The sequence below is a fragment of the Schistocerca gregaria genome, chromosome 1 (assembly GCF_023897955.1).
Source record: "Schistocerca gregaria isolate iqSchGreg1 chromosome 1, iqSchGreg1.2, whole genome shotgun sequence".
Lineage (NCBI taxonomy): Eukaryota > Metazoa > Arthropoda > Insecta > Orthoptera > Acrididae > Schistocerca > Schistocerca gregaria.
In genome coordinates, this window is record NC_064920.1 from 292,658,380 (window position 1) to 292,676,434 (window position 18,055).

Genomic DNA, 18,055 nt, shown 5'->3' on the forward strand with positions numbered 1-18,055 from the left:
CATTATACCATGGAATGGATCTGATCAGCCAAAATGATCACATAATTCTTGGCAGTAATGTGACTTTGCAGAGTAACCACAGGGTCCATGGAATGCAATGATGTCGTTGCCCAGATCATCACCAAATCCCCACCATGTTTCTTTCTTGGCAGCAAGCAGTCTGCATTGTAGGGTTGGGATGGTACCCACCAGATGTAAACTGGGCCAGAAGTCAGAAACATGCTCCATAGACTAGGTTTTATGATTTGGCATCACGTCGTTTTGATTAGGTCATTTGCATCACTGATGTGTGGTTTTGGAATTCCAGCTTGCCCTGCAAATTCCAGCTTATGAATCTCCATTTGTGATGTTTTAGTGCTACGATTTGTGAGTGCGATATTTAGTTTTGCAATGAGTTTTGCGGCTGTCATTCTCTTATTTCTCACAGAATCTTCTTCAATGACCATCTGTCACAATCACCCAACATGCACTTTCATCCACATATACCGTCTCCATAAATAAAGAGACTTATTTTCAGTGTCATGGTTGCCACTTTATAATGTAATTTAAAAAATAATATATGGTAATAATGAGAGAAATTTTCCAGCATGTCAGACAAGCGCAGTAGGCTGAGCTATGTCTGTAATTTGTAATAACTCCAAAGTACACAGGTGGGCTTCTTGGGTTTTTATATATTGCATTACTACTTGGGATGATGATTCCAACAATTTTTTGTTTGTGAAATAATAGTATATTCTTCCTTCTATGCACATCGAAATTACAAACTTTTTGCTTATTCTCACAACCAAAATGGTTCCCTCCTGCAGGTCTGGGGGTTAGAATAGGCCCAAGGTGTTCCTGCCTGTTCTAAGAGGTGACTAGAAGGGGTCTCACACATTTTGGCCTTTATGTGATGGTCGCCTGTAGGGTTTGAACTCCATTCTTCAAAATTTTCTCAAAGAGCAAGCCAATTGGGGAAGGCCACCTTACATGGTGCTAGTGTCCATAATGCGTTGAGACCTCTCACATACTTCGTTGACGTGGATTTGCACTTCCGCTCATTCTCCAGCAGTTGGGTTAGGTCACCCTCCTGGGTGTGTTTTCCTCCATCCTCTGTGCAGTATCGCTTTCTGCGCTGTCAGTGATAATGGACTTCTTAGCTCGTTTGCACCTGATATCCAGCACGGTAGCCAGTTGGTTGTGGTGGGGCCACTTTGTACCCTGTTGATTGTAGCCCCCTGACCACAGAGGGATCGCTGTATGCCAAGGAATAGATGCCTGTCACCCTGGGGCATCGGGACTCCTGGCAATGGCCATCCTGCCAGGTTGCCTTTGCTGTGGCTGGGTGGTGCCTAAGTGGGAGGCCCGTAGTCGGAGGGGTGGGGGGTGGGGGGGGGGGCATCACAGCAGAAGCATATGCCATGAAGCATAGTACGTCATCTGTTGCTAGTGGTCAAACACCAGCAATCTCTAAGCGGTCAAGGTCTAACTTAAGTGCTAAGAGATATGCCCCCAAATTGTTCTCCCCCCCCCCCTCCCTCTATCCCCCCTTCCCCCACCCCCTGGCCACACCATGGGAGGAACACCAGGCTACGGATGGCAGTGAAGCTTATTCACCCTGGTATCTCGTATGTACGAGAGTTGACAGGGAATCGTTCTTGTCAATGAAACCTTAGTTTTTTGTGGATCGGTTACAGAACAAGTTTGGGGAGATGGAGTGCTTTTCCAAAAGGCAGTCAGGGTCAGTCTTGATCAAAACAGCATCCTCTGCCCAGTCACGGGCACTACTTGCCTTTGAAAAGGTGGGGGATGTTATCATGCCCCATAGAAGCTTAAATATGGTCCAGGGTATCATATTTTACAGGGACCTTCTTTTGCAGTCTGACAATGAGATACACGCCAATTTAGAGTGGAGAGGTGTCCATTTCATCCAGTGTGTCCACCAGGTCCGAGGGATAGTCAGGTTGCCACTGGTGCCTTCATCTTGGCGTTTGACAGGGAACACTACCTGAGAAGGTCTAGTTGATGGTCTACCGCTGTGACGTAAATCCATATATCCCTCCCCCAACGCAGTACTTTAAGTGCCAGAAGTTTGGCCATATGTCTTCCTGCTGTACTTCCAGCGTCACCTGTCGGGATTGTGGATGTTGTTCATATACCAATACTCACTGTGCCTGCCCCCCCCCCCCCCCCCCCAATCTGTGTCAACTATGGAGGGCACCATTCGCCTTGCTCGCCAGACTGCAGGATTCTCCAGAAAGAAAGGAAAATAATGGAATACAAGACCCTGGACCAACTGACCAACACTGAGGCTAAGAGAAAATATGAGAGGCTACATCCTGTGCATATGACATCAACCTATGCCACTACTACAACAACAGTTCTACCATCTTCCAGTCTGCCACGTACAGCTGGCTCTCTGAGCCGTCAGACTCCACCTGACCTGTTGATGGTGGGGGGACGTCAGTCACCACTTCACAGCTGGAGAAGGGATCCCTTGGGTCACTCCCTTCCCAGGATCCTACTGTTGACAAAGATGACACCCGCCTGTGGCTGGCTGAAGCAACCACAGGTAGCTAGTCGTAAGGCTTCACAGTCCTCATCAGTCCCTGAGACTGAATGAGTGAAGCCCTTCCAGCCGGACAAACTTAAGGAGCAGCGAGAGAAACCTAAAAAGAAAAAGACCCTCAAGAACCAAGGCACTGTGGTGGCACCCACACCACCACTACCTACAAGCTCTTTGTCTGTGGATGAGGTGGAGATTCTGGCACCCGCTGAGGACTTAGATCTCACTGGGCCCTCAGACACAATGGATGTCGATCTCACAGATAGTCATCTGGTGGCAGCAGGTGACCCTGAGGCGTAGACTACCTCATTGAGTGTTTCATGCCTTCCCAGTCTCATGATCACGTAATCCTCCAGTGGAACTGCAGCGGTATTTTCCACCACCTGACTGAGCTACGGAAACTGTTAAGCTTTACACTTGCTAACTGCATTACCCTCCAGGAAATCTGGTTTCTGGCAATGCGGTCCCCTGCCCTCCACGGCTATAAGGGATATTACAGAAACTGTAGCGACCATAATAGAGTGTCAGGTGGAGTTTGCATCTATGTTCTGAACTCAGTATGTAGTGAACCTGTGCCCCTTCAAACCCCTCTTAAAGCTGTGGCTATCAGGATAAGGATGACACAGGAAATAACTGTCTGCGATGTATATCTTCCTCCAGATGGTGCAGTACCCTTGAACGTATTAGCTGCACTGATTGAGCAATTTCCTTAACGTTTCCTTCTTTTGGGAGATTTTAACATGCATAACCCCTTGTAGAGTGGCGCCATGCTTACTGGCCGAGGTAGGGAGGTCGAAAATTTACTGTTTCTACTTGACGTCAGGGTGCAGTCATGGCCTCTAGTCCACAGTTTCCAGTTTTCAGTCGCATAGTCATGTGTCATGCATTTCTGTCGGTGTTGCACCATTCATCCTGAACCAGAACTTTACCTTAATGATGATCCACTCACTGTATTGGAGAAATATCAATTCTTAGGACTGGTTTTTTGATGCCCGATTGACTTGGCTACTTCACGTTCGTCAGCTTAAGCAGAAATGCTGGCAGCACCTCAGTGCCCTCCGCTGCATGAGCAACACCAACTGGGGTGCTGATTGCTCTATGCTGGCTCTACAGAGCCCTTGTTTAATTCCTTCTTGACTATGGGAGTCTGGTTTACAGTATGGAGGCATGCTCAGCATTGCATTTATTCGAACCAATGCACTACTGTGGTGTTGTTTGTCTAGAGATGGGAGCTTTTTTAATGAGTCTGGTGACCAGTGTCCTGGTGGAGGCTGGTGTCACTCCATTGAAGGTTAGGCGCACACAACTGCCTGCCAGTTATGTTGTACACATTTGTAGTTCTCCTGCGCATCCATATTACCGTCTCCTTTTCCCAACCACGGTGGTTCATCTCCCACATCAGTGGCCCCAGTCAGGGCTTACGATTGCAGTTTACGTCCAGTCCCTTCTATCTGAACTGGAGTCCTTCCCATTACCACCTCTCCTTGAGGTCCATTCTGGTACACCTCCATTGTGTACACCGAGGGAACTGATTCTTGTGGACCTTTCGCATGGCCCTAAGGACTCCACTAATCCTGCAGCTCTCCGCTATCACTTCCTCCCGATTCTCGACATGTACCGGGGCCATGAAGTGGTTTACACCGATGGCTCTATGGCTGAGAGTCACATAGGCTTTGCATATGTTCATGGAGGACATATTGGACAGCACTACCTTACCAGATGGCTGCAGTGTTTTCACTGCAGAGCTGGTGGCCATATCTTGTGCTCTTGAACACAACTGCTCATGCCCTGGCAAGTCATTTCTCCTGTGTACTGACTAAGCCTACAAGCTATCAACCAGTACTACCTTCACCATCATTTGGTGGCATCCATTCAGGAGTTCATCTATGCCCTGGAAAAGTACTGTCATGCAGTAGCGTTTGTGTGGACCCCAGGACAAGTCGGAATCCCAGGCAACGAGCTTGTTGACAGGCTGGCCAAACAGGTTACGCGGAAACCACTTCTGGAGGTGGGCATCTCTGAAACTGACCTACATTCCATCTTAACACCGCAGGGTGTTTTGGCTTTGGAAGATGGAATGGCATAACAGTACGCACAACAAACTACATGTCATTAAAGAGACTACAAATGTGTGAAGTCTGCCATATGGCCCTCTTGCAGGAAATCAGTTGTCTTCTGCTGGCTCCGCATTGGCCATATGTGGCTAATGCTTGTTTACCTCCTCCATCATGAGGACCCACCTCGGTGTTGCTGTGGCTCACAAATGACAGTCGTCCACCTCTTGCTGTACTGCCCACTTTTAGCCACTCTGCGGCTGACTTATAACTTTCCCAGCACCCTGCCTTTGGTGTTGAGCGACAATGCCTCAACAGCACCTTTAGTTTTGCGTTTTACTTGTGAGTTTGGGTTTTATCATTTGATCTAAGTTTCAGTGTTTGTCCTTTGTCCCTCAGTACTTTTAGGCTGGACGTTTTAATGTGTTGCAGAGTGACTGGCTTCTCCGTTTTATCCTCATGGTTGGCCACCCTTGGTAATCTGCTCACTTGTTTTGATCTCTTCTGCATGTTTCTTGCATGTCTCTGTGATTTTCTTGTATGATTTTATCCATTTTAGTTTTGGTTGCCCTTCTGTCCTTCTTGTGGCTTTCTCCTTTCTTCCAGCTGTTTTATGTGTGTCTCGATTATTTTACTCCCACCCTTGTGGAATTATTTTAATTGGAACAAGGGACCAATGACCTAGCAGTTTGGTCCCTCCCCCCCCTCTTTTAAACCAACCAACCAATCAAAATGGCTACCACCAACTATGCTCTGAAATTAATGTGCATCTACTTTCATTCATTAACATGAGAGCAAGTTCTTCCTCATACTGAGGAACAGGAAAAACATCTTATGTTTTTTAACATTTGAAAATAAAAATACATGACAGTAGGTGTAGGCTCTATGTTCGGCTACCGCTTCACATTTTCATTTTGAAGAAAATGAAAACATAAAAGCAAGAAATGCAAAAGGTACATCACACACATTACGATTTCAGATGATATTTGCCCCACTTTCCCTGTATGGGGTAGAAATCTTCGACATGGTGCCTCTTGAAACACCAAACACTTTTGTTACCTTTGTTTTGGAAGGATCCACTATACAAACAGAAAGGTTTGCCCACATTTGAATTTGGTTAGCTTCAACATAATGCACTCACATTTACACAGAATACCATTCTGACCACAACTGACACTTGCAACACATTTACAGTGTTGCACAGACACCTTTTATGATCAAATACAACAGCACCACCTGCATGCTTGGCTAACAACTGCATTTATCTTCAACCACGCATTTCTCATAGTGTTTCTGTATTTTTGTCCAATCTTTGTATATCACTTGTTACATGTACATAAGTCTTTTAACATGTGGCTGGGAAACATATGCTTTAGGTCATGGTACTTTTGCATTTGTCTCAGTTGAAAGAAACATAGATTTACTCAAAAATAGCAGAACTGTATGTGGTCCACTTATTTGCACGCATGCCTATATGTTGACATCTTTTAGCCAAAGTTATTAACTCCCCAAACAGTGCAATTACATAAATCAGCATGTTTCATGAGCTTATCAGCTTTGTAAATTCGAACTGGTAAAATATCTGCCATACTCATTTAACCAGGTTCTGTGCGATTGTTGATTACTAAAAGTAAATAAAGATGACATTGGTATGAAACCTGAGGATCCTACCACACACATGATGAGGTTTTCAGTGTTTAAATCCACTTTGGCCTTTGGCAATGTGAAGCAGCTCAAAACAATGTGTATTTCTTCAGTGCCTGCATGGCCTTATGAGTAATAGTCATATATTTGTAGTATGATGCTATTATTGGCATTTAGTGTCCTGTACAGTATCTGATCAAAAGTATCTGAGCACACCTATGTAATGTGAAATTGAACAATAGATGCCGTGGGAGGCAGACCTGCCAGTATGAAAGGAGGTGGGAAGTATTGTCTTGTCAACAGAGAATCAGAAATAACAGAATGGGTTGGTCAGGAGAGCACAGTGACTTTGAACATGAAGTGGTCACCTGAGTAACAAATCCATCAGAGGCATTTCAAGGCTTGTAAAGCTGCCCAAGAAGACTGTTGGTAATGTGATTGTGAAGTGGGAAAAGAAACGAACAGCCACAGTTAAAACCAGACCATGCAGACCTAATGTACTGGCACATAGGAACCATCCACCATTGTGGTGGATGGTTGTCAAAGCCTGGATGAAATCAGCTGAAAGAATCACTCATGATTTTCAAACTCCTACCAGTAATCCATCCAGCACATTGACAGTGCATAAGGAATTAAAAAGAATGGGTTATGATGTCCAAGCAACTCCTCATAAGCCTCACGTTTCTGTAATCAGTGCTTAGCAATGTTACACTTAAGAAAATGCTAAATGCAGAGGGATATTAATACATTTTACAGCATTGTGTACTGCCTATAGTAGTGCAACACTTCGTAGATGATGATTGTCTGTATCAGTGTGATAATGCACCTGTTATAAAGTGCCATCTGTGTGGCTTTAGTTTGTTTATGATAACATTCCTTAATTGAACTGACACGCCCAAAATCCCAATCTGAACCAAGTGGAACACCTTTGGGGTGAGTTAGAATGCCAGCTTCCCTCCAGATCCCAGCATCCAAAATCCTTACTTTCTCTGGTTTTGGTTCTTGAGGGAGAATGGGCTGCCATTCCTCCACAGACATTCATATTTCTCATTGTAAGTGTCCCCAGCAGAGAGGAAACCACCAAAAAGACAAGGGATATACTCACCTCATATTAATGTCCACTAATTGGTATCTAGAGACTTTTGGTTAGATAGTGTATATACACAAACCACATGGTTCACATTTTTTTAATAGTACCATATAGGCCTACTGTCCTTTCACATCACTATACTTTTACACATCATACTGATTCTCATTGTTTGGCACCAACCATTCTATTCATGATGGTGGTTTGAAAAGTTCTCACAATCACCACGAGAGGTCAGGCTTAGCGCAACAAGTTGTTCACGTGATATTCATTGGACTGTTGCCTGTAAATATGTACTGCACTAGTGCTCTTGGAAGAGAGCTGTGGTGGTAATGTGGCTGTGTTGTTGTTCCTGCGTAGTGAATTGTGAAGATGGAAAAAATTGAAATTCAAGCAGTGATTAAGTTCTTCGTAAAGGAAGGTAAGAAAGCAAAGGACATTAATGCCGATTTCCAGAATACACTGGGGGCTCTGCACCTTCATATTCAACTGTTGCCAAGCGGACAAATGAATTTAAATTTGGTTGGGTGAGCTTAGATGGTGATCCGCTCAGTGGTAGGCCAAGATGTGTCACTACTCCAAAAATCATTGCAAAAGTGCACAAAATGATTATGGAGGATTGCCAATTGAAAGTGTGTGAAATTGCTCACACTTACCAGATGTCATCTGAAAGGGTATATCACATTTTAATGGAAGAATTAGAAATGAAAAAATTGTCTGCAAGATGGGTGTCACGACTCTTGATGCCCACCTGCACACATGTACCATTGCTATGGCAAAATGACCCAAACTAAGGTATGAATTGTTGCCACACCCAGCTTATTCATCTGATATTACTCGCATCAGACTTCCATCTCTTCCCAAAATTGAAAATTTTTCTTTGTGGTGAAGATTCACTTCAAACGAAGAATTGATAGCCAGAGTTGACAACTGTTTTGCAGGCCTGGAGGAAACTCATTTTTTAAATGGGGTCAAGGCACTGGAGAATCGATTGAGCAAGTGCATTAGTGATATATGTATGTTTTTTCTGTTCCATTCCAAGAACTTTTCAAACCCCCCTCGTATTTATCTAAAATTTTCAAAATGGAGTCATTTATGCAGACATGTTTTCCAGCTGCAGATGAGGTGGTAATTCTTATAATAAGCCAAAAAGATGATCATCACTCAGAAATGGCTAATAATCTCAGAAAATTACTCCAATCTGAGGAGGTTAGTATATAACACTATTGTGAGCAAATGTTGCTAATATTGTGCACAGACGGCGAAATTATGAAGATTAATATATTTTTCTTAACAGCCCAAATTAAAAATCCATCTGATGCACGAAGACTTTGACCATCCTGGAGCATGGACAATTATTCCAGTTTTGAAAGAGTGAGTACTTCCGCTTGTTATTTTAAATAGAAAACAATGTTCTTAAATGTGACAGTGCTCTTGTAAAAGAGAACTTGAGTCAGGTGCAAAAATCAGAAGTGAAATCCAGTCAATTAACATCAGTGTGTAATTGTACATTGTGCTGTTTTATTAATTTATGTATTGTCATTGAACATGAATGTTTTGCATGATTCAGTCATAAATATGACACAGTTGTCCAAATATTAAACTAGTTTACTCTTTTCTATCTAGATACACTATCTAAACTTCAAGTCTAACAAAATTAAACATGAGAGGAACATTGGGAAGAATTTTACCAAGGAGTCTCAATCAAAGAGCAAATTAATTCATTTCATAAAATTATCATGTAACACAGTGAGCTGTATTATACTAATTGTTTTGCAACAAACACTAAATGTATGTGTTAGCAATAATTTTTGCAGTTCAGACAGAAAGTAACAGTAATAATGATACTGACTATGGTTAGTATTCCATCATGGTAAACATAATATTAGGAAATGGGAATGGGGAGACTGCCTGTATACACAAAAAAAGGAATCAAGTTCCAGGCCATAGACATTAATAAGTACTGCACTGAACTGCTCGTTGAATATTGCACTTCAATAATAAACTTGAAAACACAGAAGTTAGCGGTTCTGACAGTGTACAGGCCTCAACATGAAATGCTTTAAACTTCATTAAGTAATTAGAGTGGGTACTAATAACGATCAGTAAAAATGAGTGGTAAGTGATTGTGCCATGGAAATTTCAATATTGATTTAATCTCAGATAGTTCTGATCTAACCATGATGGTCAAATGACACCAATAAGACATCCCCCCCATCCCCACCAGGTTTAGTGAAGAGAGAAGTACAGTTTCACAGAAATATGAATGCTGGTTGGCTCGTTTCACTATTAAGAGAAGCTGAACTTACTGAACAGTGTCATCACAAATACAAAAACTGTTGACTATACACTAAAAGTTCAAAATACCAAGGAAAAAACAAAGATTTTTTAGAACACAAAAGGCACTTTATGTTCGACTCCTTGATGACAATAGCAGCAAAACAGGTGCTTTTAAAATCAAATCTTTTGCCAAGAAATTCATTGAATTCTAACAGTAGCTGAAAACACAAGAACAAAAAAATGGCGCATCTGAAACAGATCAGCTAAAGTTACGTAAATGGGTATTGTATACCTGACCAGTAGCAAACTGTTTTGCCAAATTAACCATTAAAGAGATGAAAAAATTGTTAGGTTAGTAGAGAACAGTAAGTTTTCGTCATGATGGTCCCCAATTCACAGCATCCTCCTTCCACGACTTCCGTCAGGCCAACGGTATCAAGCATATCCATAGCCCCCCTTTCCACCCTTTGTCCAATGGCATGGTGGAGAGGCTTGTCTGCACTTTTAAACATCAATTGACTAAGCCGGTCGACACATCTCCAACCACGTCGGCCCTAACCCTATTTTTGAGCACCTATCGCACTACGCCAATTGACGGACGCAGTCTGGCAGAGCTCCTTCATGGACAACAGCCGTGGACCCTGCTCCATTTGCCATTTGCTGATGCCGTCCTCTCCTGCCCCCACTGCCTGCCCTCACAGCGGTATACGCCTGGCACGGTCCGTGAGTACGGGCGCAAGGCGGGTTGGACACGCGCCACAGTTGTCGCGGCCCATGGGCGGCGTGTGACGTCGGTGCAGACGTCGAAAGGGTTGGAGCGCTGCCATCATAATCAGCTCTGCCCTCATGCTGCCACGCGACTCGTGCCACCGCCTCTTTCCTTACCTCCTTCGGGTACGGACGTGGTCCTCGAGTTACCGTGGTCCTCGAGAACTACTGCTGGGCTGTGTTGTCTAAGTAAAGTAATACATTTGCCAAACACTTCATGTCATCCCATGTACTGGAGAGTCCATCAAATTCTTTGAGCCAATTTGCTGGATCCTGACATGCAGCTGACATGATGCTGTTTTGTAATCTGTCTGTCTCCTGAATATATTTACAGTAGGAATGATGTAAATCATGTATTCCAATTCCTGTCCAGCTTTTGCTTTGCCTAGTTGAAGCTATTGTGATGTAATTTTTTGAAGTACCCAGCATCTGCACTGAGCCATGTCACAATGAAATCTCAAATATGAAGGCACGATCGTCAGTGAATTTCAGTTCTTAGTACTGAAGGCACAATTATTATTGACACCAAAATACAGCCAGAACAGAGCTGAACTCTTCAACACAGAGTGAAGCAGTTTATACAAACATTAAATATTCCAGAATGCTGCTACTCATAGAAACATCAAATATTTGAGAGGATACAAACATGAACATGAAAAACAAAAGGTATGTGAAGAACCTTCCACAAATGATAAATTCTAAAGGACAAATAATTACTACTGGTCTGATTTAAACTGGGAATCCACAGCATATCAAGAAGGAACAGTAACCACTACATCCCACTTCATGTGCCACAGCTTGTGGCAATATTCCACAGAAGCAGCTTACGCTGGCTTCTTCTGCATGTTAATTTATAACTTCTCAAGTGTTCATCAAGAAAATCCTCCTTTATGATGGAATTTACAGAACCCATACATATATAAGAGATTTATAGGAAGGTATATAGGTGAGGTTAATTGGTTTCTCATTAAACTTCTTTTTATTTATTTACTCTCCTTTTTAGTTCTAATTTTATGTCAATTTTAGTACCATCTACTTCCTCCCAAGCCATAAGCACATGAGCATACAGCCATCTCTAATACCCACCACATCATTTACATTCACATCCATGCAAGTTCATGATACAGTTTAAATAACTCGTACATAATCAGGGCTGATGTGATATATTTATACTGTGTTTGTATTAACTGTAAGTGTTGTGGGATTAAAAGTGCATAAAAATATGGCTGCAAACATTTACAGTAAATAAATGATGAAAAAATAATGTAAGAACTGGAAAAATCACATGAAAGTGAACCCATTTGATTCAGAATGCATTGTGCTTTATGGAACATTTGTAACCGAAGGAAGATTTTTTTCAGTTCTACAGTGTCTATCACAGTCATGATCATAAACATTCCACTCAGAGAGAAAATTAAGTGCTATGTTTATGCTCTTTGTTTCCATGAACAGTGCTTGATTCATCACTGGAAGAGAGGAAAGAGAATTATAACTATAGTACACATACTTTCACATTTGTTGGTGCAGATGCACACCATTAAAGTTTGCTTTTATTTATCTGCTGTTAGTGACTAATGACTTTATTTGGAGAATTAATTGTATTCCATTGTTTAAAAGAATAGCATTTGTGGTTTATATCATAGGGAATTTCTTCGGATATTAAACCAAGAAAAGCTCAGCAAAGATCCATTCGTGGAAAATTGGAAATGAGAGTAAAATATTTGAGCAGCTATTATTGGGCTGTTACAGGCAGGCAAGTGGAAGAATTTATAATAAGAGAGGTATAAGTAGAAAAGTATGTAAACATGTAGGTACAGTTGGCTAAATGAGAAGTTATGAATTAACTGGAAAGAAAACTGAAAAAAAAATATATTTAAAATCAGGAAAGAAATATCTGAAGAAAACATAGTCTGTGGTATGAAAAGGAGAAAAAATTGGAAAATTAAGAAGAAAGGATAGGGCAAAACACCAAGAGGGCTATATGAAAAAAAATAAAAGACAGTTATGTACATGCTCTGAGGATCACAATTGTGAGCACAACAGAGAAATTTGTGAATGGAGGAAACAGGTGCAGGGCCCCATTAAAACACGAAGAGATAGCACTGTTTACCAACTAAGACATAGGTCATGAGTTAAACTTTTCTCTTGGAATGTTTTATTAGGATATGAAAATTAACCTAATTACAAGGTGACAGTGTTTGATGTATTGCCAACTTTTCAAGTTAGGGAGAATAGGTATCTACTCTCACTAGGTCCAGATCTAGGAAGGGGAGGAGAAACCAGGGTATCTGCCCCAGGCAGCAATTTCACGGGGCACCAAATTCATATTCTTGAAGAAGCCCTGTTTCACAAAGCACCTCACATCCACTGCACATTGGCCAATCAGTTATTCATATGATTTTGAAACACATCCCATTTGGTTTTTGAACATTACATTACATTAATATTTGTCCCATAGACCATAAATACGACATTTTGTAATAATTTGGAACTTGTCAGTTTAACAAAGCTTTCTTTACACAACACTTTTTTTTTTTTTTAACAGTTACTACTTCATGTCTAAAACTTTATCTATTGAGTAGAAAGAGTTGTCATTCAGAAATTATTTTCATTTGTTTTTAAATGCTGATTGACAATCTGTAAGAACTTTTAATGCTGTTTAAGAAATGACCAAAGATTTTTCGACCAAGCAAGGTGGTGCAGTGGTTAGCACACTGGATTCACATTCAGAAGGACAACTGTTCAATCCCACATCCGGCCATCCTGATTTAGGTTTTCCGTGATTTCCCTAAATCACTCCAGGCAACGGCAAATGTCGGAATGGTTCCTTTCAAAGGATATGGCCGACTTCCATCTCCATCCTTCACTACTCCGATGAGACCGGTGACCTCACTATCTGGTCTCCTCCCCCAAAAAACAACAATCACCAAAGATTTTTGTGGCAACTTAATTCACCCCTTTCTGTGCCAAAATCAGATTTAATGCAGAATTGTGAAGACCACATTCTAAGTTGAATGCTGAACAAAACATAAGTTGATTTTTGAATGCATGAATAGTGTACATGATGTCTCTGCCAGGAGAATGCCCATCACATCTAGAAATAAAAAGCTTCCCCACAGACAAAAGGGGATGGGCTATATGAATTTATCTGAATAAACCATAATGGGTGAATGCTAATCACTTTTCGTTTATTTGGATGATTTAGAGTTCAAATGATGACTGTTGTTATAATTATAAGCGAAATCCATAGATTCAGACTACCAGAGTGAAAATAAATGACTAACAGGAATAGTAAATAAGAAAGAGTACATATTATCTTCTTGGTGCATCCAAGAAATTGAAATTTTGATAGAAAATTTTTGCCAGATCGCTACACTACCAGTTGTACAGTCCCTGGTTAGCAGCCCCTGTAAGTTCTGTTCCCAGAATAGTGTAAAAAAAAGCATTGTATGAACATTTAATAATGTCGAAATGGAGTATAAACATGATATAACTGAACTGTGATGCTGGCAGGGTTAGAGAAGTTAACTGGAGAATATGTTTTGACAATGGCAGGAATAGTTACAGACTTAGTGATGACAAGATTGTTTGGGCAAAGAGGAGAAATGAGGACATCACACAACTTATGTGGAAGAATATGGCGATTCCAAATTTACATAAAAATTTCGTACTACTACTTTTTGATCTCGTACTTGAGAAACTGGAGCTTATGAATAGAATGTGATACTGTCTTCTAACATAAACCTACTACGCATTTCATATTGATACTTCATGAAATATGTTGTCATGTTATTTATGTACTGGGTGAAAATTATTGAACTATATGAAATAAAATCATCAACCTCTGAACGGTTTGCATTAGGACATGCAAACTGCATGGTTGGTCACAGGGCATGATGGGAGTTAGTATGGTTTATCGATGAAGCCCAATTTCATGATTGAGCAGTCTCTTTACTGTCAACGGGTGATTGTGTAGTGTGCAGTGTCCAGTTATGGATTAATCGGTGCGATATTCCTTGAAGGCATCTACATCTACATCTACATGGCTACTCTGCAATTCACATTTAAGTGCTTGGCAGAGAGTTCATCGTACCACAATCATACTATCTCTCTACCATTCCACTCCCTAACAGCGCGCAGGAAAAACGAACATCTAAACCTTTCTGTTCAAGCTCTGATTTCTCTTATTTTATTTTGATGATCATTTCTACCTATGTAGGTTGGGCTCAACAAAATATTTTCGCATTTGGAAGAGAAAGTTGGTGACTGAAATTTCGTAAAAAGATCTTGCCGCGAAAAAAAACGTCTTTGCTGTAATGACTTCCATCCTGATTTGCATATCATATCTGCCACACTCTCTCCCCTATCACGTGATAATACAAAACGAGCTGCCCTTTTTCGCACCTTTTCGATGTCCTCCGTCAATCCCACCTGGTAAGGATCCCACACCGCGCAGCAATATTCTAACAGAGGACGAACAAGTGTAGTGTAAGCTTTCTTTTTAGTGGACTTGTTGCATCTTCTAAGTGTCCTGCCAATGAGACGCAACCTTTGGCTTGCCTTCCTCACAATATTATTTATGTGGTCTTTCCAACTGAAGTTGTTTGTAATTTTAACACCCAGGTACTTAGTTGCAATGACAGCCTTGAGAATTTTACTATTTATCTTGTAACTGAATTCCACTCATGTGGATCACCTCACACTTTTCATTATTTAGCATCAACTGCCACCTGCCACACCATAGAGCAATCTTTTTTAAATCGCTTTGCAACTGATACTGGTCTTCGGATGACCTTACTAGGTGGTAAATTACAGCATCATCTGCGAACAACCTAAGAGAACTGCTCAGATTGTCACCCAGTTCATTTATATGGTTCAGAAACAGCAGAGGTCTCAGGACACTTCCTTGGGGAACACCTGATATCACTTCAGTTTTACTTGATGATTTGCTGTCTATCACTACGAACTGCGACCTTCCTGACAGGAAATCACGAATCCAGTCACACAACTGAGACGATACCCCATAGGCCTGCAGCTTGATTAGAAGTCACTTGTGAGGAACGGTGTCAAAAGCTTTCCGGAAATCTAGAAATACGGAATCAACTTGAGATCCCCTGTCGATAACGGCCATTACTTTGTGCGAATAAAGAGCTAGCTGTGCTGCACAAGAGCGATGTTTTCTGAAACCATGCTGATTACATATCAATAGATCATTTCCTTTGAGGTGATTCATAATGTTTGAATACAGTATATGCTCCAAAACCCTACTGCAAACCAACGTCAATGATATAGGTCTGTAGTTAGATGGATTACTCCTACTACCCTTCTTAAACACTGGTGCGACCTGCACAATTTTCCAATCTTTAGGTACAGATCTATCGGTGAGAGAGCGGTTGTATATGAGTGCTAAGTAGGGAGCTATTGTATCAGCGTAATCTAAAAGGAACCTAATCGATATACAATCTGGACCTGAAGACTTGCCCGTATCAAGCGATTTGAGTTGCTTCACAACCCCTAAGGTATGTACTTCTAAGAAACTCATGCAGGCAGCTGTTCATGTTTCAAATTCTGGAATATTCCATTCGTCTTCCCTGGTGAAGGAATTTCGGAAAACTGCGTTCAATAACTCTGCTTTAGCGGCACAGTTGTCGGTAACATTACCATCGGCACTGCACAGCGAAGGTATTGACTGCATTTTGCCGCTTGTGTGCTTTACATACGACCAGAATTTCTTCAGATTTTCTACCATATTTCAAGACAATGTTTCATTGTGGAACCTATTAAAGGCATCTCGTATTGAAGTCCATGCCAAATATCGCGTGTCTGTAAATTTTAGCTAACCTTCGGGATTTTGCGTTCTTCTGAACTTCGCATGCTTTTTTGTTGCCTCTGCAACAGCGTTCGGACGTGTTTTGTGTATCACGGGGGATCCGTTCCATCTCTTACCAGTTTATGAGGTATGAATCTCTCAATGGCTGTTGCTACTATATCTTTAAATTTGAGCCACATCTTGTCTACATTTGCATAGTCAGTTTGGAAGGAATGGAGATTGTCTTTTAGGAAGGGTTCTAGTGACACTTTATCTGCTTTTTTAAATAAAATTATTTTGCGTTTGTTTCTGGTGGATTTGGAAGAAACAGTATTGAGCCTAGCTACAACGACCTTGTGAGCACTAATCCCTGTATCAGTCATGATGCTCTCTATCAGCTCTGGATTGTTTGTGGCTAAGATTTCAAGTGTGTTTTCGCAACCATTTACAATTCGCGTGGGTTCGCGGACTAACTTCTCAAAATAATTTTTGGAGAAAGCATTTAGGACAATCTCGGAAGATGTTTTCTGCCTATCACCCCTTTTGAACGAGAATTTTTGCCAACATATCGAGGGAAGGTTGAAGTCCCCACCAACTATAACAGTATGAGTGGGGTATTTATTTGTTACGAGACTCAAACTTTCTCTGAACTGTTCCGCAACTATATCATCGAAGTCTGGGGGTCGGTAGAAGGAGCCAATTATTAACTTAATTTGGCTGTTAAGTATAACCTCCACCCATACCAATTCGCACGGAGTATCTACTTCGACTTCACTACAAGATAAACCACAACTGACAGACACAAACACTCCACTACCAATTCTGCCTAATCTATCTTTCCTTAACACCATCTGAGACTTCGTAAAAATTTCTGCAGAACTTATTCCAGGCTTTAGCCAGCTTTCTGTACCTATAACGATTTCAGCTTCTGTGCTTTCTATTAGCGCTTGAAGCTCAGAGACTTTCCCAGCACAACTACAACAATTGACAACTACAATTCTGACTGTTCCTTGATCCAAGCATGTCCTGTATTTGCCATGCACCCTTTGAGATTGCAGCCCACCCCGTACTTTCCCAAGGCCTTCTGACCTAAAAAACCGCCCAGCCCACGCCACACAGCCTCCGCTACCCATGTAGCCGCCAGATGAGTGTAGTGAACTCCTGGCCTGTTCAGCGAAACCCGAAACCCCACCACTCTATGGCACAAGTCAAGGAATCTGCAGCCTCTGATTCAGACCCTCCACCTGGCTCTGCACCAAAGGTCCGCAGTTGGTTCTGTCGATGATGCTGCAGATTGTGAGCTCTGCCTTCATCTCGTAAGCAAGATCGGCAGCCTTCACCAAATCAGATAGCTGCTGGAATCCAGAGAGAATTTCCTCAGATCCAAAGCGACACACGTCATTAGTGTCGACATGTGCCATCACCTGCAGCTAGCTGCACCCTGTGCTCTTCATGGCATCCGGAAGGACCCTTTCCACATCAGGAATGACTCCTCCTGGTATGCACACGGAGTGCACACTGGATTTCTTCCCCTCCTTAGCCGCCATATCCCTAAGGGGCCCCATTACGTGCCTAGCATTGGAGCTCCCAACTACCAATAAGCCCACCTTCTGCAATTGCCCGGACCTTGAAGGCTGAGAATGATCCTCTGAAACAGGGCAGGCAGCTGCATCTGGCTCAGCCAGAGACAGTGCCTGAAACCTGTTTGTCAGACACACCGGGGAAGCTTTCTGATCAGCCTCAGAGGACGTCCTTCGCTGCCTGCCACGCCTTGGAATGATCTCCCAATCAACCACAGGCGAGGGCTCAGCCCCACTGCGGGCAGCCACAGCGGCAGACCGATCTGGGGACAGATGGGACGAGGTTGA

At 42.0% G+C, this 18,055-nt stretch overlaps 1 protein-coding gene across 2 annotated transcripts in view; it reads left to right on the top strand.

Annotated features, from left to right (window-relative positions):
• LOC126341671 (beta-1,3-glucosyltransferase) overlaps positions 1-18,055 on the top strand; it is a 77,209-nt gene that overhangs the window by 12,334 nt on the left and 46,820 nt on the right. Inside the window, exons 3-4 of one of the 2 annotated variants that reach the window (XM_050001790.1) lie at positions 8,445-8,539; positions 8,628-8,704. In XM_050001790.1, coding sequence (XP_049857747.1) covers positions 8,445-8,539; positions 8,628-8,704 — 172 coding nt within the window. The remainder of the gene's footprint in view (positions 1-8,444; positions 8,540-8,627; positions 8,705-18,055) is intronic. The other variant, XM_050001791.1, reaches the window with a different exon arrangement.